The sequence below is a fragment of the Medicago truncatula genome, chromosome 3, assembly GCF_003473485.1.
Source record: "Medicago truncatula cultivar Jemalong A17 chromosome 3, MtrunA17r5.0-ANR, whole genome shotgun sequence".
Lineage (NCBI taxonomy): Eukaryota > Viridiplantae > Streptophyta > Magnoliopsida > Fabales > Fabaceae > Medicago > Medicago truncatula.
Genome location: NC_053044.1, coordinates 57,223,568 through 57,245,716, shown reverse-complemented (window position 1 = coordinate 57,245,716; position 22,149 = coordinate 57,223,568). Strand labels below are relative to the sequence as shown.

The 22,149-nt window shown below is 32.6% G+C and overlaps 2 protein-coding genes across 2 annotated transcripts; both read left to right on the top strand.

Annotated features, from left to right (window-relative positions):
- The first annotated feature begins 2,312 nt into the window (after window positions 1-2,312).
- On the top strand, window positions 2,313-3,269 carry LOC25490292 (uncharacterized). Its single transcript, XM_013606801.2, has one exon. It carries the CDS (start codon window positions 2,313-2,315, stop codon window positions 3,267-3,269), a length of 957 nt encoding a protein of 318 aa, XP_013462255.1.
- Window positions 3,270-17,088: 13,819 nt separating this feature from the next.
- LOC25490291 (protein ROLLING AND ERECT LEAF 2) lies at window positions 17,089-20,704 on the top strand. Its single transcript, XM_013606800.3, has 4 exons — window positions 17,089-18,255; window positions 18,355-18,542; window positions 19,189-19,412; window positions 19,861-20,704. Exons 1-4 carry the CDS (start codon window positions 17,304-17,306, stop codon window positions 20,585-20,587), a joined length of 2,091 nt encoding a protein of 696 aa, XP_013462254.1. The 5' UTR covers window positions 17,089-17,303; the 3' UTR covers window positions 20,588-20,704.
- Window positions 20,705-22,149: the final 1,445 nt, after the last annotated feature.

Below are 22,149 nucleotides of genomic sequence, written 5' to 3'. Positions count from 1 at the left end.
CTTTAACTTTATATGATAAATTATTTCTGGCTAGGTCATTTTTTTCTTTCTAAAATTAAATACTTATTTATATTTGTATGCTTGAATTATAGTAGTTCAAACTCAAAACATTTGCCTCAAGAAGAAAAAAACTATAAAAATTTAGCAAAGTTAATATTTCTAGAAGAACTTTGTCAGTAACTCAAGAATTGTAGTATTATACAATTTCTATATAAAAAATCAATTTTGTCCATTAGAAAACATCTTTATTTTTAATTCCTTTGATATTTTGTCGGATATTTGTACCTATTTTTATCTGTATGAATATCAATAAACTTTTATCTATTATTGATAGTTGACATTTCGTTACAATTTTGGTATGTCACTAGAAGTCAATTTTTTTGTTTTGAAAATATTGAACTCAAATTTTTGAGGCGAGCAATGCTATATTAAGCGAAAACTTGCTTCACGAATCCATCAAGAAGTGATGTGTAACCGTGTAAAGGAACTTGCAGTTCTGTAAATCATGGGAATTCATGGAGATCATGGGTAGTCAAAGTTTGTTAACATGTGAAAAAACAATTCGCTATGCCGTCGTGATAAACCTTTTGCTATATATATCATTTCCCTTTTGAGGCCATGTTGTATAAGTTTTGTTGCACCCCTTAAATGTCGGCTCAGTCTTTAATATAAAAAATAGTTTATGTAATAAAATAAATTAGAAATGTTCTGGTTAAAAGAGAGATATATTTCTCACAAGGGTTATGTCTAACGAGCGACTCTTGAACATTTCATCTTGGTCCAAGTTTATGGACACTACTAGAAATCAATCTTTTAAAGATTGAATATTCCATCGTCATTTCATCAAAATCGGTCACTAATAAATTTAGTGACCGAAATAGTGATTGATTATAGTTGGGGTACCTAAATTCTCGAAACTAGCGAAAATTGTGTAAGAAGGCGGTGTAGGTGGTAAGTGTTGAAGGTTTTATTTGCGAACCAAAGAAGCCATAACATCGCAGGCGGCTAGACGAAGGCCTCAACGCTTCGGATCTTTCATAGTCTCCTATGGCTCTTGTCTTGCTTTGGTCTAGGTGCTTTGGGATATTGGGTGTTTTGTTTTACTCTTTTGTAACTTTGCTCCATTTCGGATTCACCTTGTGCTTGATTTGGTTTTTAACGAAAGTATTCTGGTAAAAAAATATGAAGCAATACTAACAATTTCTTCATTCACATGATTATATAAAGATATCCCACATTTAGTGTTGGAGTTGGTAGTTTATTATTTGGTAATAATAAACTGAATACTTAATTTTGTACAACCTGGATTTATGAAGGACAAGAAACCAACGGTTTGAATGAGTGTCTAGTTTGAGCATATGAAAAGCAGCAATTCTTAAAACCGTTTATCCTTTGATAGTTTTGTCTATTCTTAACAAACAACCATTTCGTTAGCATTTTAATTATGCAGTGAGCAAAGCATATATGAACATTATTGTTGGCATTATGTTCCCGGACCTTGCATACATTATGCATTGTCCATATCAACTGAACTAATTATATTCTTTATAAGTTATATAGCACATCAATATTTTTATTTTTATTTATATTTCAATAATTCCAGCTGAGTGGATAATTTACTCGGGAGACCTTTCTTTGCTGCACAAAAAAAAAAAAAATCACAGCCTGTGTGCTGTTTTAATTTTATTCAAAGCAAGCAAATTAGCCGTGACTTCAGAATGAATTTTCACAATATTTCGTGCAATTCTTGATCTCTACATGATCTTCTTAGAAATTATAAATCAATAACTATTCTTGATTTTCACAATATCTTCTTAGAAATTATAAATCAGATTGATAATCAAATCAGACCAATTTTGACTTCCAAGTGTGTGCACCTGCCAAATAGTACTACATCTCTGTATTTTACAACTCACACGCGTTAAATTAAATGTTTGAAAAATGAAGAAACACTATGTAACCAAAAACATAAAAGATTCCAGTTCAGATATTACAGAAAAAACCATGCCGTTGCACGCGGTTTTTATCTCAATCACATGTGTAATTACTCCCTCCGTCCCTATACTATAGGGACGGAGGGAGTAGAACTTCAAATTAATTTTGATATTAAAATGACATTATTTCAGACAAAAAGTTTGGATAGTTAAAGCAAAAAGCTGGCATCTATGTCCTTACTCGTTCGTGTGCATGTGTAAACAATAACCATGCATATAAATACTAGAAATAAAATCCTTTCATCCTCACAAAAGCACAGAACTTTTCTCTAGCTATTTTCTCTTAACATTTCTTCTTCACGCCACTTAGTTTAAAAAATGGTAGGTGTTTTTCGGCGTTCAGTTTCATTTCCAAACAAAAATCCCAACCGTCCATCACAAAAACCACAAATATCACACCACATCAGATCCATAAGTCTTCCCTGCCGATCTCATCCGTTAATTTCCCAGATCAAAGATGAGATCAACGGCCTAAAATCCTGGACTAATTCCACTTCAAAATCTCAACCACTAACGTCCAAAAACCTCTCCAACGGTTTAACTCTTCTCCAACAAACATACGAAACTTTTCAAGACATTCTCCAACTTCCACAAACCCAAGAATCACTCCGTTACCATCCTCAATGGGTGGAGAACCTTCTAGAATATTCTCTTCGCTTCGTCGACGCTTATGGAATGTTCCAAACATCGATTTTATACCTTAAAGAAGAACATTCCTCAGTTCAAATTGCTATAAGAAAGCGAGATGAATCAAAGTTAGTTATATATTTAAAAGCTAAGAAGAAGTTGAGTAAGGAAATTGAGAAACTAGTTTCTGGAATCCGTTGTGTGAATCTGAATGTCACACAACAACAACAATTGCATGTTCCTGTTTATTCATCTTCACCAACGTTGTTGTCAGTTTCAGATAGTGTTGAACTTGGACGTGTGATTGAAGATGTTATGAGTTTAACGGTTTCTGTATCCGTTGCATTTTTCAACGGGGTAGCAATGTCATTTGCTTCGAAGAGATTTTCATGGGTGAAAATGGTTAGAAAAGGTGGGAGTGTGAAGAAGGAGTTAGAAGGGATTGAAGAAATTCAGAAGGTTTTGAATGAGGTTGAAAATATTGGGAATTTGAAAAAGAAAGGAGATGAAGAAGTGAGATCGGTTTTGAAGAGAATGCGTGATTTAGAGGAAAATATTTGTGGTATTGAAAGTGTTAGTGACAAAGTTTTCAGGGCTTTGATCAATTCACGTTTTCTACTGCTCAATACTCTTACCTTGTCGCAGTAGATAGTTTTGTTCTTTTTTTTTTTTGTTGATTAAAAATATATAACAATATTCTTTTTATCAATTTTTTTACTCATGGTAGATTGGTAGTTAACATATCATATACATGCAAAATTCAGAACTCAGATAACAGCGCTTAGAATTTTTTCCCTATCAGTACTTAATGATTGACATTAGCGGTATTAATTTTACCCTGAATTGGTTAGAAATGAATTTGAATGAACAGTATGTTGAATTTATGCATAACATTAACATATATATACAGCTTGTAAAAGGATCACAGTTAAAAAAACGGTTCCCATATTTATTGCATGAGGGGGTCTTCTAGTTTGATCAAAATTGTTCTCATTATTTTTGCCCAAAATACTCCATGGGAAGCTAGAAATTAATCCTTCTAAGGTATTGACATCTATTTAAGAGTTTCACATCTATCAACGAGTGTTCTTTTACATGCACATGTCAAAATCTAACTTATAATCAAATGGTTAGGAGACTCAATTGGGTTGCACTTATTTCTCATTTGCTAGACTAAAAAACAGTGTGTGTGTACATATGAAAATTTCATGGAGACGTTCATAATAACCTCTCACATGTTTACACCACCAAAAATCGAAAAATAAATAAATTTTCACGTGCCAAATTTCTTGTTATAGAACAAATATACATTGCTTATATTACACCTACGATGAACTATAATGATACACTCATTATTTAGGAAAATTAATACCAGAAGAATAAAATAGAGAAAAAGCAAATAATAGAGGAAAATTTGAGTATTGCATGATTGTGGGAGGAAGAACTATTATTGCACATGGCATGTTTGTGTTTCTTAAATTGAAAGAGGACATGAATCGTGGATGACAACTAATTACAGTTTCATTTGCCGGTACCTGATCTGCTAATCCATTAAGGATAGTGGGAAGGTTTAGCATGTTAGGCCTAACATTACAACTAACTCATAAATAATTAGTGCACATGATTTCTTAAGCTAATACGAATATAATTGGACCAATGGTTTGTTAAGCATATGTGATTATTTTTATATAATAATCTATACCAAACAATGTGATTTTATAAGCAGGTTGAGACTTTTCAAGGTTATTTAACTAAAAAATGGCTTCAGGACAATCATTAAAGAATCTACAAATAAAAATTTTGTTTTGGAGATATAAAATTTATTTTTAATCAAGTAATGATTATACAACTTTTTCATTAAAACTTATTTATTTTGGATGCTTAATCAATACCCCTGAGAGACACCGATTAATATTCTCTAAAAAATAATAATGCAAAGACAGCCTCAATGAATTACTTCAATTAATTATCACTAAACTAAATAGTCACTCTTACATGTACAATCCTACCCATTTATAATTTTTAAATATCAACATATAATAATTTAACCCCTTTAATGCAAATCTCTTACAAATTTACTAGATGGTTCCATCAATATCTACAAGTCATTACATTTCAAAGGAGTTAGGTGCTCTTAAGCATGATTTCAAAAATTAGAAAAATTTTATGGTGAAGTCATGAGAATGATTTTTCTGGTGAAGTTAATCTTATGACTGATCTATTTCTCTTCTTAAAGTTTGCTTTGATAATTAAAAACAAATCCAAAAATGTATGTATTCCTTATCTGAGATTCCAGATTCTTTCAATGATGTCTCATGAAAACATATGCAATAATCAATATGTGTTTGAAAGGTGCAACCACAAATTGATTCAGATGAAACAAGACAGAGTTCAAGAGGTTAAAGCCACCTATTCAGGTTCAACATAAATATAGCCAATCAATCAAAACCGACGATGTCTTCTAATCATAAACTAATAGGTTAAAAATTATTTCAACATATGGATGTCTTACAAGTGAACCCAAAAGTCAGAAACAAAAGGTAAGTAATGAAAAAGATATACAAGTAGAAAATAGAAAGTGTTTAATTGGTGAAGAAATGAAATATGTGGAAGGGAGTGAATCCCAATCTATCACATAGAAACAGAAATTGTTTAATTGATAGTTCAGTCAAAATTCTTGCATAATCCCTGCAAGTCATTTACCTAGCTATATATTGATAAAACATATTGATTTGCAGTAAGGTAAACATGACACAAGCTAGTTGATATGGAATCAACGATTATACTATTGATTAAACAAAATAATTTTTTCAATTAAATAAAATTCCTTCAAAAAAAATAACTTTTTTAAAATGGTCAGTTTACTAACTGCACCATAGAAGCGCCCAATTAATCAATATCCTTCAATGAAGGTAAACTATTAAGCGAATCACTTGGCAACAGTCAAAGAAATGTCCATTGGAAATTCTCTTAAGAAAGACAATGAATAGGATCTATGTAGTATCCATTCTTATATTTGCAGTTCCAACAAATACACAAACTCATATCGGCAGTTTAACTAAAATAAATTACTAACTAACAAAAAGGAAGTAGAACACTCTATCTTTTAATAAGTTTAGATAGATTTATTTTAGCATAAACCTCTCTTTCAAAAAATATTCTAGCACAAACCTCATGTACTAATTTTTTTACTTTGATTTCGATCTATGTTGTCATTGAACACTTTTCTTACACGATGCTCAATTTTTTGTGTTTCGTGATTTCTTAATGCAATATTTAGTATTGGTTATCATGTTTTGGGAATTTTTTTTTAGTTTAATGATATTAATGTTTTGGCAGAATGATTTTTCCTATATCTCTTACTATCGTATTATGAATATATCACATTATTCTTTTTATTTCTTTCTCTCATTGGGGAGAATGAATGCCAAATGTGCATAGATATTGACAATTGCTGTTCTTACTTGTATTTTAGAGACACAGATAAATGAACAAAAAATACCGCGACAGTTAACTGCTGCCGGTTTCTCTAATTATAAGTCGGTGGTAGTTAACTATGGAGGTATTTTAGTATTTTACTTGTTTTTTTCAGAAGTATTGAAAGTCAGAAAAAACAATTGTCTAGATTATTTTCCTTTTTTCTTAGACTATTACTTTTCCCACCCCATGCCTTTCCTCGCACGTCCTATTTTTTTTTTTTTTCAATTTTACCTCTGGTCCGAATTTCGTTTTCCGGAATGTATTGTTAGAATTTTGCAGATGTTTCCGAATTTGAAAATCCGAAAGAATGTTTTACCAGAATTTTTGCAATTTTAAGCTTTACAATTCGTAAAATAAAATGCGAATAAAATAAAAAACAGAAATAAAAAGACATAAACATAAAAACAACTTGTTTTATTAATATATGAACAATACATTACAATAATTTTCAAGCTTTTTAAGCTTATTACATAAGATCCTAAATCTATTTGTAATCTCCTAAAAGCCTAATTCTAATCTCCTAAGAGCCTAACCACTGGTATGTGATGGGACATACCAGTAGTTTGCCTATTGGAGGAAAACCGGAGGAGGGAGGAAGAGGAGGGCGAGAAGAAGAAAACAATGCCCTTGAGGGAGGTGGGGGTGCTCAAACTTACGCCCAGGCAGGCCAAACTAAGAACCACACTGACCCACATGACCCTCAGATGAACCGCTCTTCATTGCAGCGCGGTTCCATCTTCATTGACCGTTCATATAAACCCTGAAAGTTTTCAACGAGGCCCTTATCTATGAAAGGCCAACGATGGAAAACCATGGTTGTAGAAGGAAGAAGAGGAGGAAAGGGTGTGAGAAATGGTGGGGTTTGGAAGGCTATTTATAGGGAGGGGTGGGTTAAAAACGGTTGGAAGACCATAAATGCAGTCAAAGAACGTGGTAAAACACGGTTTTTTGACCTGACCGCTGATAGATTTTTTTAGCAAGTGTACTAAATACTATCGAAGTAGTAAAAATATCGTTCCAACGAGGACTATGTTAATCTCAATTTAACAATAAGGTTAATATTTAGGATGTGTAAATTTCTTTTAGTTGCCCGAGGCAGTAGTTTTGGTTTGCATAAAATTAAATAAACAGAAAATAAAGATAGAGTTGGAAAGAATAAGAGAGAGATGAGATTAGGTCTTTCGAACCTATTCTTATGAATGATTTTCTAGTTCCACGATAGTTAACAAAATAGTCCTAATCAATCCCTTGAGTTAGAACCCTCTTCTCAAACTACAGCCCCTAATTCCTTAGGTGGTCTAATAATCTTTGAAGGTTTAAGAACGTTAACCTAGTATCACTAATAAAGGATTATCCATTCCTAGACTAACCATGTTTATTAGAACAATTCAATTAGGTATAAGTCGAAAGTTAGGGTCAGTAGTCATTCGTTCTCACTAAATCATGTTTATATTTGATCAGGATATAAAAAGCATTAAGAACAATTGAATTGAATAAAAACTAAATTGTCATTCACAATAAATAGAGTTTTACAGCAACATGAATCAATTAGGGTTACACAGATTCATCTCAGACCTAATCAAAGGAATTTAGTTAGACATGATAAAAAGAATTAAGCATATAAATAAAAGAAATTACAATGTTTTGATATTGAGAATTTCTTGAACTGATATGCCTTTTTTTCTTTGTGCATGTGTTGAAGCCTTGCTCCTTCTCTGCTCTCGGGAACCGTGCCTCCAAAACCTTCCAAAACGTGAAATATGTATCAGCAGCCGTCCCGTTGTTACCTAATGCCTCTTGCTTTTATAACCTTCTTGTAACCTAGTTTTTCAATTCCAATCAGCATGTTACGTTTCTTTATGCTCAAGAAACATGATAAATAAAGCCCAGTTGTTTCTTCTTTTCACACCTTCCATATTATGATATTCTTTTGTTTCCTTTCATTCAATTCTCACTTTGTTTTATGTGGCTCTTTTGTATTAATCATATTTTCTCTTGCCACATGTTCCTAAAATCGTGTCACGAAATAGCCATCGTGACACATTTTAACCAATGTCGAATGAACCTCATCCTATGTTTCAAATCGTGACACGTTTTTCAGTAATTGTGACACGATGCCTTCTTTTCAGTTTCTTCAGCTTTTTCTTGTTTTTCTTGCTGCTTAAGCTTGCTTGTGAACTCAAAAATATCATAAAAAGACTCTAAAAATAGTGAATGACTGACTGTCATCAACCGCCGACAAAAACGTGTGGTGCAGACCACCGGCCATGACTGATGCATTCCAGAATATGTTTTTCGGATTAATGCGATAATGGTGAACGAGGGAAAAGTTGGCACTTCCTGCAGGGCTAAGGACGTTCCGGAATGTAAAATCTGGAAAGATTCAGAGTCATTCATCTGAAAAAACACAGAAAATTACATAACATCTGGTCCGCATTTCTGTTTCCGGAAATCACTAACAATCTGGTCTGAATTATGTAACCCGGACCAGGGTTATTTTAGTAAATTTTGCAGGACGCGCGAGAAGGCAGCAGGGTGGGAAAAGTAATAGTCTTTTTCTTAGAATTCTGCTCATTACCCAAATGGATTCGCTCATTCCCAAAGTAAATGATCAAAATGCCCCTACGCATGTTAATATGCGCTAGTGCAAATTAAAACGTAACTTAACATACGTTACGTGACTTAACTCACACTGGTACAAAATGGAACGCAACTTAAGTCACGTTACGTGACTTAAACCACGCTAGTACCAAAACTGATACAAAGCAAGTACCAAAACAGAATTTGAGTAGCGTGAGTTAAGTCACGCTAGTTTTAACACTAACGTGAGTTAACTCACGTTGGTGCTGATGCTATATGCGCATCAGATTTGCATGGCAGTGGTAGTGGCAGTAGCTACTGCCTTGTTTCATCTGTCCCTGTTTAGTGAATATGCAACCATTCAATAATAATTTTGGTACAACCATTCATTGATTAATCCAGAACTCATAATTTAGAGATCATGCAGCCATTCATTGATGGTCAAACACACTATAATCGGTCTGGAGGCCCTCCAAAATGCCAAAGAAGAATGGATTTGAACCACCTCTAGAATCTGCATCGCATGCTCCACTCTGTCTCTCATGCTGCTGATGACCTGCAATGGATTGGGAGGATGTCTGGCCCACTCCTGGTCAACAATAATATCCTAGTAGACAGGTCTCGGCATGACAATGTCAGGCTCTGGAGCAAGGTTGACGATGAGAGGAGGAGATACACTATAGAATCACCTAATGTAAGTACCTGAATGCTTCCAATGCTCGTCCTCCGGGACCTGACCACCCCGCTGCTGCTGGGGAACGACATGCAAAGCAAACTCCAAGAAGGCAACAACCACATCTGCTAGGGCAAAAGGCATAACCGTAGTAGGAGGTTGGGGAACCCTCTGAACATGTACGTACTGCCTCAGCACCCGCTCCGGCAAGTGACGCACCATCCTTTTACTGTTGTGTTACTAACATTTTTCAGTTCTCTTAGACACACTTTATGCTTGAGGGACTGTTTGTTTCTTTAATATATTTTGCTTAGTTTCTTCAAAAAAACTTATGGTCGCGTTCAGCATTAAAAATTATATAACAAGGGGATGGTGGCAACAAAGTTTGTATACCACTCCAAACAGACACGACGACAAGCTTCGACAATGGACTCTTATACATCAACCCAACGATCCAAAAATGTAACCACATAGTCAACAAGATGTCATGGCTTGTTGAAAATTATTGTCTAGACTGTCTACAAATATATATAGCAGTAGATGTAACGATAAACACATGTACTTTTCAATTAACGGTGGTATTATTACATCAATACTTTTCAATGTGTCTGATAAACACATGTATGTGCCGTTTTAGATGTAATGAGATCTTATGTTATTTTCCGTGCTAGAGGTATTTGAGAAATCGATATAAATTGAGACCTTTAAAGACAATTAACCGTCCTAGAAAGAAAGAAAAAAATTGAACCTACTTGACTAACGAGGGACAGTAACAAAATTGACTTGACTCGATTTTTCTCAATCTTTTTTAAACCCCCGACGTAGCAAAAATAATAATACTAGAAGTTGCTGGAGTATTTTTTTTTTATTTTTTAACCTTTTTTTATTAGAGTATCGAATGCATATGGGTATTCATGAAAAATTAAGAGGCTGCAACATATATTGGTAATATTGAACCACAGATTTACTCATCTAATAATTGCATGAAAAGGGTTGTACAAAAGAATCTCATTTAATAAAAGATTGTTTTGGAAATTCAACTCCCCTGGTAGCAGTTCTTGTTGGTCCTGGATTTGATGAACCCATATTTGATTTAATGGAATTATAATTATAATTTATAATATTGTTATCAGCATAATCTCAATATCTTATGCAGCGGCAATTCTTAGAACGTACTCACTCCTTGCATGATACTCGGGTATGGAAGCATTATGTTGATGGTGTTTATACATTAAAATCATCATATAGGTTTTGCAAGAGCCTAGAGGCTGAAACAGCTCCTCCTAATTAAGCATTCAACTTGCGACTCGGATGTAATTTGGAAACTACAAGTACCCCCCAAAGTTCGCTGCTTACTTTGGTGCATGGCTCACTCATGCCTCCCCACGCGTACGAGTATGATCCAAAAGGGTATCCATTGACAGGATTCTTGTGTATCATGTGATGTTGTGACCAAAACTTGTATACACCTATTCTTTGTTTGTCTGAAAGCAATGAAGTGTTGGGGGTTAGTACAACTGGATAATACTGTCTGAGCCATGTTGATTATTGTTAACGATTTTATCGGTCTTTTGTTTGATCTTTTTGACAGATTGTCCGTACAACAACAATCTACGGCTTCTATGATTTTTTGGAGTTTATGGAAAAGTTGTAACACTAAGCTTTGGGAAGATGTATCGTGCACCTTCCTCAATGTCCCTGAACCCCTAAAAAAATCATCGCTTTGTATACAAAAAATTGTATGTCAAGCATTGAGAAATCAACCACAATTATCACGAATTACTTGACACAACAAAAACATTCACCAACAATCACCAAAGGCATAGTATGTCCAATATGAGCAGCTAGTAGAAATTCTTAAATGATGCAACTAATGAGTATTACTTCAACATCAACTAATATTAAATTTTAGGTTTTTTTTTATGGAAAATTCTACGGTGAAGTCATGAGAATGACTTTTCTGATGAAGTTAATGCTATGGTCAGTGAACATTTATGTATTTAATCCATGTCACGTCAGATTATATGGTGTATTCCACATTTGTACATAAGGTGTGTCATTATATCTTTACTTAATGCAATTGTTAAATTCTGCTACAATATAGGGCTATAGAGGCGATATAGCCGCTATTTTACAACGTTGATTGGAACCAAGTCTAATTTTATCCTACCTAGAAAATATTGTTTGTACAGTGGCATCAAAAGTTCAGTATATAACCCCATAGTATCATCAATTCATCAGATTAACAAGACTATCACATAATATCATCAACTTTGCATGTTAAAGATACCAACGATAAAATAATACTCGTAAGTCCAAGATGTTGCAGGCATTCCTAGATGAATTACTATTACATAATATTCATCTTCAATGCTTAATGCAAACATTCTATGAATCAAGCTCAAAGCTACCGGATGAATTAATGAATTAGGCAATGTTTACATTACACTAATCATTAGTCAGTAATCAAAATAACTTTTTCAAGAAAGTCAGTTTTCTGACTGCACCGTAGAAACATCTTTTTTTTTTATAACATAAATTTTAGAGTTTTACTTCAACATCAACTAATTTTTGTCTACGCGTGCATTCCATAACATCACAACCAATATTTAAAGGTACTAATTTTTACTTAAATCAATTATACTGTTGTCTTCTATTTTTCTCTTAAAATTATTAGATACTCAATTAGTTTAATAAGCAAAATAAATCAAACATCGTTTTTAAAAAAATAATATTTGAAATTTTCTTAACCTCTACCAAAAGAAATTCTAGATCCACCACTGATGTAATGGTGCAATCTTTCCCGAACAATTTTGCTATAGTATAAGTATGTGTGTGTGAGAGAGAGTCTTGAGATACTTGAGTGAAACTTCAAACAGTTGAGTGCAAGGTTTGTGGTTTCAACTCAATGGATTACAGCTTTGGGTATTCAAAATATTGTCTATGAAGTAGATTGTAAGCAAGTATAGTTGATACTTGATGGTATGATCAATGTTAATCTAATTGAACGGACTATGTGTCCATCATAGATCAATGTAGAGACATATTAGATAACTATAACAACTTTCATGTTCTTTTTATTAGGCGACAAGCTAATAGTAATGCTCATATTTTGACAAAAGTGTCTACCTCTTATACTCCTATGTGTGATTTTTATTGTATTCATAATATTATTTGCAATGAAACGAGTAACTTGGTTTGAGTGAAAATAAGATAACTTGATCTAGACTTTTTCTTTTAATATATATAAAAAACTTAATCTAGACTAATGGACCACCAAAAGGCCAACAGCCCTGGGTCTAAAAAAATTAGTGTCCAAATTCTCTGCCTTTTTATCATATGGATACGTATGAGTGAAAGCTATCAAGATTCAAGTCACATACTTTTGTCATGTTTTTGTAGGGCAGTGGTGTTTGGTATTATAGGTTATCTGCAAATTCATGGCATAACTCTGCGTTTATATGCTTATTACGGAATCAAAATAGATGAAGACTTCTCGTAAATTAGGATATTGCAGGATAGCAAGAACTTTTTCTATTTTATTCCACCTCATAAAAAGAACATAACCACTAGAAAAAGATGGAACTACATATAAAGAGGAAAAGCATGGTACATTAACATATAACAGACAACTCTGTGAGTTGGAATTCCACCCAAAACCATCTTTTGATGTAAAGACACATTAATGATCTTGTCATGAGGGGTAAAAGACGTTCACTTTGAAACTTCGCTAATTGCTTTGTATCCATTTCATCCTCTCATCATAATCACCTTCATCATTCTGCTTCATCATTCTGCCTCCGTACTAACCCTAAAAAATTCGTTATGCCTCATCATTAATCATTTGAACTAAATGATAACATTTGAAGTCTTTCATTCATCTTCCTCAATCATCATGATCGATCAAAAAGCTAGGATTAGTTGCCTTCACTTTTGGCTGGCAATCATTAGTGTTAATGGTTAAGTTGAAAATTGCACAAATTTAACGGTACTACTACTCTATTACAACATGCAATCCATTATTACCAACCAAACCAAATTACATTGATTTGATTTTTTTCCCTCTATAATCAACTCTAAACCAAATCAATCAAACCCGACCTTTGTTGATTAAGTATTAGTTTCACATAATTCAAAATCTATCACCTAAATAAACAATTACATATTATTATAATTTCTTTTATTTCACATTAGCTTTTTGTTAAGAAACTAAATTAGCCAATCGAAATTGACAACGAAAGAAATCAACTACCACCTTGAGAGGAGCGCATTCTAAGGTTTCAAGTCATTATTTCAGTTATGTTGGTAGTACTTTGTTAAAAAATAAAAATATAGGCTTAATACATCATTTAGTCCCTTAACTTATTTTTTGTTTTCATTTTGGTCCCCTAACTTTAAAACGTCTCAATTTTGTCTCATAAGTTTTCCTCCGTTTACTAATGTTGTCATCTCCGTTAGTTTTTTAATGTCTAAATTTTTTGATATAATTTTAACCATTTGATTGCATGTCTATTGTATTTAACAGTGAATCGTCAGCACCTAATTTTTTTCACTTTTCATCTTCTCTCTTCTTCTTCCTCATATCTTAATTGAATTTTTCCACATTTTTTCTTTCCAAAAACCTAAATCTCTTCTAATTGAAACTTAAATTCACAAAAATTCCAAACCCTCAAATTCACAACATCACAAAAAATCAGTAACCACAAAATTCCTTTTTTTTCTTCTCTGCTTTAACTTTATACCATCTCTAAACCTGGAACATTAGACAAAGACAATGATGATAAATTCAATTGAATCTTTGAACCTGCAAACGAAAATTCAATGATGATAAATTCGTTTGTGCTTATTTGGTTAATCTAATTTTGTTAACAATAACAAAGACATGGCTTGACAACTTTGTTGTTCAAGTTGATTTTATTCAATTGATGTTTATGTTTTTGTTCTGAAAAAATGAAAGTGAAAGAAGAGGTGAAAGTTTCAGAAGATTCTGTATTTGTAATGGGATTTTCCTTATTTGTTATTTAGCCACGCTTTAGATTATGATGCATCCCTCTTCTCATAATTGAGAGTCTTATCAATAAACAAACACATGATGTGCATATAGAAAACAAGCTTCACGAAGGAGTGGAAAATGGAAGAAATTGAAGACTATAAGAATGAAATGAAGAAGATAGCATAGGAAAGGTACCACCAGTTAGCGAACGAAACTTGAAATGGAGAATTGAATCTTTGAAGCTTTTAATAAAAAAAAAAATATGTTTTTAGTTTTCTGGATTTCTTCAAGTTTTTTTCTTTTGAAATTATTTGAAGATTGATGAAGACGATGAAGAAGATGAAGAACTGTATGAAAAATATTAGGTGTTAGTGGTTCACAGTAAAATACAATAGATCCTACATGATCCAACGATTCTCTTTTAAAGAAAAAATCAAAGGGTTAAAATTTAAAAATTTAATAAGGTTTATGGTGGACCACCTTTAGATATGATTCACCTTAGAAATTTGATGTTAAAAACTAATGGAGATGACCAAAATAGTAAACGACATAAGATTTATGGGACCAGATTGAGACACTTTATAGTTAGGAGACCAAATTCAAAACCGAAAATAAGTTAAGGGACCAAATGATGTATTAAGCAAAAAATATATTACATTAATGTTGTTTTAAACTATTTGTATTATTTTTCTCATTTTAGCTTATGTACTTCAAAAAATGTAAATTCTTTAGAGTTTTAAAAATATATTTCTTTAATATTTAAAACCCCAGAAGTCGACCCTAGTTTTTTTAGTGAGAGAAACTCCAACTTCTCTCTAAGTTTTCCTTCTCTTTCGCTCATCGAGGAGGGGTGATTTTAGATCAAATTGACCTAAAATCTCCTTCTGCATCTTTTTTTCCCTTTCGTTCGATCTAAATAAGTGATTTTCACAAATATCAGGCGTTTTCTTTTGTGTTTTTTTTTTTTGTGATTTCGTCGTCTAAGTGCGACCTTGTGTTGTTCGTCGTCTTCTGCGGCATTGTTTGATTTGGCATCTTGTTGCTGTGTTCGTTGGTTCATATTGAAAGATCAACTTCAGTCAATCACAGATTCAATCAATGATTTGGACGTCAACGTTGCATATCCAGAAGCAAGAGTATTCTGGTGATTTAGATTATATCATATTATTTGTAGGCATTTTGCCGTTGTATGCTATTAACTTGGGTGGTGTGAGTTTGTTCGCAGATTCATCCTTTACGTTTTTAGCGATCTTGATTCTGATGTATTCTATTGATTTTAATGAATGAATATCATTTTGTTTTTGTCAAAAAAAAAAAATCTAAACCCGAATGGAGCAAGCAAACTAACTTGTTTTTAATCTGGTACCTGTGGTTCACATTACATAGAAAAATATTATAAAAATTGAATCAAACCAAATCAACAAATTTTATTGGTTGATATTTTGTTTCATTCCAAAAATCAAACCAAACCGACTTGTTCTACACTTAATTTTAGTGGCTTAAGTATTACACAAATTAAGAGCAAGTTTTCTTTTTAGGAAATTAAGAGCAAGTTATAAATGAAAGAAAATAATAATTATACCAAATTAATCTTATAAATCATTAGTTAATTCTTATTATAATATATGAAAAATAAGAACTTGGGAGGGATGGATATCAAATTAGTCTTTATAATCCTTTCAAATTATGCGAATTGGTTGTTACATGCTTCAAATTTTTATAAATTAATCCCTATTTATTTTTTAAATTTAAAAAATTGCACTCTGCATTTTTCAAAATTTTCCATTTTTTAAATTTTGAAGTTAGACCCTCAACTTTTTAAAATTTTAAATTCGATCCAAATATTTTAAAATTATCATTTTGAATCACTTTTCATTATATATTTATAATTTTACCCCAAAATTTTCCAACTTTATAAAAATATCTCATCAAAACTTAAGTTGAAGAAAAATCCAATTACTCTTTTTTTTTGTGCAAAAAAAATCAATTGCTCCAAAGAGATTAGAAATTACTCTATCAAAAAAAGAGTCTAGAAATGAAGAGAAACTAGTTTTTTTTGTTACATGAAGAGAAACTAATTGAAGCATTTGAATTGTTTAGAAGGGTTAATAGGTCTTTACCCCTTGTAATATAGGTCATTTTCGATTTTCCCCCTATAAAATATTTTTTTTGATTTACCCTCTGTAAAAATTTTTTGTTTTGATTTACCTCACTAATAGGCCAAACAAAAATCAATTTTATTTTTTTTTTAAGAATTTTTCGTTTTTATTTGGCCTATTACGGGGTAAATCAAAAAAAAAAAAAATTATAGAGGAAAAACCGGAAATGACCTATATTACAGGAGAAAAGACCTATTAACGTGTTTAGAATGTTAATTTCAATTACTTTTTTCTTTACGTGGTTAATTTCAATCACTTCATTCATGAGAAAAGGATAAATTTTTGAGCTGTAAATGTGACCATTGTTATAAAAGAGGAGTATAGAAAAAAAACCAATGTGTTCTACAAGTGGCAGCAAGTGACAAATTTTTTTAGCTGTAGATGTGAGTATGTGACCATTGTTACATTGTTGTCCCTTTTATCTCTATTGGCAGCAAGTGCATATATTCGAGTGATTTTTACATAGAGATAACGGCGAGCACTGTAGTTAAAGCACGCACTAAATGGTAAAATGAGAAGCAACTTTTGCCCAAAATCTTCAAAAACAAAGAAAGAGACGTTGGTTGTACTATATCACTACCCGCCACTTTACTATCTTCACAGTTACACTTGAGGTCCACTCCTAGTCCCCTATTACCATAATAATGCTCATTCATTACCATTGATAAAATTGACCAATAAACAACACTTCATACCACAGCCCATCCCAATGAAATTCCTCCTTTTCAATAAGTACAAACAAATTCATAATTTTAAACCCGTTATCTTTTTTCCCATTTTCACATCCAAACATAACGATGGGCTGCAACGCCTCAAGACTTGACCGGCTTCCGGCCGTGTCATTGTGCCGCGACCGTTTCAAATTCATCGACGAATCACTCCGTCAAAGCTACTCCCTCGCCGATGCACACGTGGCACACATGTATTCCCTCAGAACACTTGGCCCTACTCTCCTTCATTTCTTCAAGCAATTTGAAGATTTTTCTGGCGAAACCAAACCATCACTCTCAAAATCACCACCTCCACCACGCTCAAAATCATCTTCTAGTTCTGATTCAGATGCTGAACACGTCCCGCTGCATTCTGAATCAGAACCAGAACCGGAGGATACAGAAGAAAATTCTCAATTATGCACTCACAGTTATAGACGTTATGATTATCTCCACCACGACACCGTTTTATCCTCAGTTCCTGATAATGTGACTTTCATGACCTACGTCAAACCTATCTACGATTCCTATTCTCCTCCGCCTCCGTCGAATACCACCGGAAACTTTTCCGGTTTAAATCCGCCGTCACCGCCTCCTCCGAGCAACTCTGCTTGGGAATTTTTGGACTTCTTTGAACCGTACGAGAAATTCAAAGTACGTTACAGTCACGGTGGGGACGGTTACACTGACACCAGCATAACGGATGAAAAAGAAAAGGAAAAGGAAAAGGTTAACGGTCACGTGACTCAGAAAAGTGAGTGTGTTAAATCTAACGGAGTTAACGTGAGTGAGACAGAAAACGGAGAAGGGAAAAATAAGGAAGCTAATTTGAAAGAAGAGAGTTCAATTTTGGAGAAAAAGTTACCGGAGTTAGAAGAATGTAGCAATTCTCCGAAAATGGAATCTGTGAAAGGTTTTTCTGAAACAGTGAAAGAGATTCAGATTCTATTTGAAAGGGCATCGGATTCAGGGAATGTGATTTTGGAAATGCTAGACGTTGGAAAACTTCGTTACCATTCAAAAATTGAACTCAATCCAGGTAAGCAAGCAAGTTGTACAATTTAATTAGTCATTGTTTAGTGTTTTCAATTATTAAGTAATCAAAATAATTAACTAAATTGAGATTTTTGGTAATTAGTTTCGTGCAAGATTATGCATGTGTTTACTCCATCGAATCCCCTAATGGTTAAATGCGTGGAATCACCATGTGGACGCCAAGCGGAGTGTCAAGGAGTTTACAAAGACAAGGGGATCAGCTATGAAAATCTATGCTCTACTTTGAGTAAACTATGCATGTGGGAGAAGAAGCTGTATCATGAAGTCAAGGTATAAATTGTTCTTTGTTTTTTGTTTTGCTTGTTTCCTTCTAAATACAGAGTTAAATAACTTAGTTTAAGAGATATTGATTGTGCATGTAAAAACGGATATGCAGAAGAGTAGAGACTAAAATCAAAATTTGATATATTTAAAGGGACGAAAAACTTATTTAACTTTTAGAATAAAGTGTCTTAATTTATGAAAACATTTCCAAGAGAATGATGGTACATAATATCCATATAACAGTCACATGAAAAAGAAATGAACCCAATAGTTACACCGACTCTGTGATGGTAGGCAGCTCAGTCAAACGCTTTTATTAGGCAGTATGCATTATGCAATGTAGCTTAGGGAAAGCACCACTTGCACCTAAAATGAGAGCCTCACATCTACCTATCTAGGTTTTGTTTGGGGAAACTTTGTAAGAACAAAAGAAAATCTAAAAAGCTTAATATTAATATTAACTTTATTTTAGCGATAGCAAAAAAAATCAATTAAATTTCATGAGAATCCTTGTTCTGTTTTGGAATTGTTTTTGTCATAATTTTGATCATGCATGTATAAGTTGCTAGTTTGCTTTCGAAATTTAGCATAAGTAAAAATATATTATATGCCTTTTATGGTTGAAGACACTAAATACTCCTTTGTTTTTCAGGCTGAGGAAAAATTGCGCACACTCCATGAGAAGAAGTGTAAGCAGTTGAGACGTATGAATAAAAAGGATGCTGATGCACAAAAAATTAATTCCATAAAAGCTTTCATCAGTATTTTAGTTACAAAAATGAAAGTTTCTATCCAAGTAGTTGACAAGATATCTAACTCTATTAGTAAATTGACGGAAGAAGAGCTTTGGCCGCAGATTAGCAGGTTTATTCTCATGTAAGTCATAACTTTGTTTCTTGTAAATAAATCCATGTTTAATTTTTTGAACCTATGTAGTTAGTTGGTACTTGGTAGGTATAGTATTGATCTTAAATCATAAATGTTTTGCTATTGTTCACCACTTATTATGAAATGATTGACAAATGATTAATTGAAGTTGAATCTAGTAGAAATGGCTAGTTTCTTACAACTATTTGAATTCTAGCTGGAAGAAGTGTCAATATTTAGTATCCGACCATGTCTCGAATATGATTTTCATGCCGTGCAAAACCAAAAAATGATTGAAAATGGACAGCCTATGAGAGACTATTTCTTTATATCAAAGTTCATTTATTTATGTTTCTTTTGAAGTTTGTTTTGAACATTAATGCACCTATATTTTCTTAAATCTAACAGATTGTTATATTCTTTTGATTTCTTTTTCCCGTCTACTTGCTGACGAAAGGTTTCTCGGAATGTGGAAAGATATGCAAGAATGTTACAAACGCCAGTATCAGGAAATTGTTGAAACCAAAGCTTTAGATGTCTCCTCATTTAACAGAAAGCCTTGCAATGCTAATATTGATGCAGCAATAAAGCTCAAAACCGAGTTACAGAAATGGAACTTAAGCTTCTTAGATTGGATTCAAGCTCAAAAGTTCCATGTGAAAGCCCTGAATGATTGGCTAGTAAGATGTCTAATGTATGAATCTGAAGAACTACAGAATGATTCAACTCCCTTTGGTGCGCCACCTGTGTTTGTGGTCCTTAACAAATGGTCAAAGGCAATGGATAATATTTCAGAGAAGAATGTAGTTGAAGCTGTAAATGGGTTTATACTCAGAGTAAATGAACTGTTGAAAAATAATATTTTAGAGCTTCAGAAGAATTCAACACTGGACAAGGAAATAGAGAAAAAAGTGAAAATTTTGGACAGCCAAGAGCAAAAGTTGGACAAAATGGTGAAGGCTCGAGAGAGAAAGATGGCTCCAATTGCAAAAGAACCGAGAGAAGTAGGGGATGCTATTCATAATAATGATGATATAGTTGATTCTCTTAGCTTACAATCAGGTCTGAAGCAGATCTTTGTTGCCATGGAGAAGTTCAGTGCCACTACTGCTAGTTTATATGAAGAACTTTCTCAACAAATTAAGCAAGATCATGTCTTAGGAGAATCCAACAAAAATCACTAGTTTTACAGCGATGTAAACATTACATATCTTTTGGAAATAAAGAATAATGTGAAGTATTTTAAGGCAAAACTATATTGTTGTGATTATGATAAATTGCACACAACTGTTTCTAGATGAGCCCCACTACCTCTCCTGCATAATTGCCATTTTAACATACAATAGATTGTCATTAGAGGTGAATGATTTGTGGGCCTAATGCGCACTAGTGCGTGTAAGTAGAGAAAACAAAAGAAGAAACAGTAGTAATGAGTGAGAAAGCAACACTACTTTCCTTTCATGTGTTTGGAGAAAAGTTATGGTTTTATTTTAAAAAAAACTAGTTACAAACCTGCTTCGGGTTGAATAACGTATTTTTTTAAAAAAATTTAGTTCCAAAAAAGAAATATTATAAATACGGAAAATTGTTGTCCTTTATAAATGTGAAAATCAAAGTTGCGTAAACCAAAATTTTGCAACACAGAGCCTAAAGCACTGCATAAAAAATAACATAACAACTATTGTAATATCTTATTCCTTAAAGTTAATTCGAACGCAAAATTTTGTCATAGATTTAACATAACTTCTCTGCTTAATATTACTGTATTAACCCTATTTAATTTAATCAAAATGTTAACGTTAATTGGTAGGGAAATCAAAATAAACAAATCGCACATAATTTTTCTTCTTAATTTTACTAAACAAATTATATTAACTCTAGATTTAATTTATGCAAAATGTCATATCTTATTTATAAACGTTAACGTGACGCAATATTAACCCTAGATTTAACCTAATTTTTCGTGTGACTTTACTATATTAACACTAGATTTAATTTATGCAAAATGTCATCTCTTATTTTTAAATGCTAACCCGTGACGCAATATTAACCCTAGATTTAACCTAATTTTTTCGTGTGACTTTACTATAACAACCCTAGATTTAATTTATGCAAAATGTCATATCTTATTTCTAAATGTTAATCCGTGACGCAATATTAACCCTAGATTTAACCTATTTTTTCGCGTGACTTTACTATATTAACTCTAGATTTAATTTATGCAAAATCTCATCTAGATTTAACCTAACTTCTTTGCTTAATTTTACTGTATTAACCCTATTTAATTAACCATGTTTAATTTAATCAAAATGTTAACGTTAATTGTTAGGGAAATCAAAATAAACAAATCGCTCATAATTTTTCTCTTTAATTTTACTAAACAAATTATATTAACCCTATATTTAATTTATGCAAAATGACATCTCTTATTTCTAAATGTTAACCCGTGACGCAATATTAACCCTAAATTTAACCTAAATTTTTCGTGTGACTTTACTATATTAACCCTAGATTTAATTTATGCAAAATGTCATATCTTATTTCTAAATGTTAATCCGTGACGCAATATTAACCCTAGATTTAACCTATTTTTTCGTGTGACTTTACTATATTAACCCTAGATTTAATTTATGCAAAATGTCAGCTCTAATTTTAACCTAATTTTTCCCTCCACACTTTTACATTTAATGTTTATCTAAAGTCAAATAATAACCTTTGATAATCACGACATAAAAAAAATTCTTCG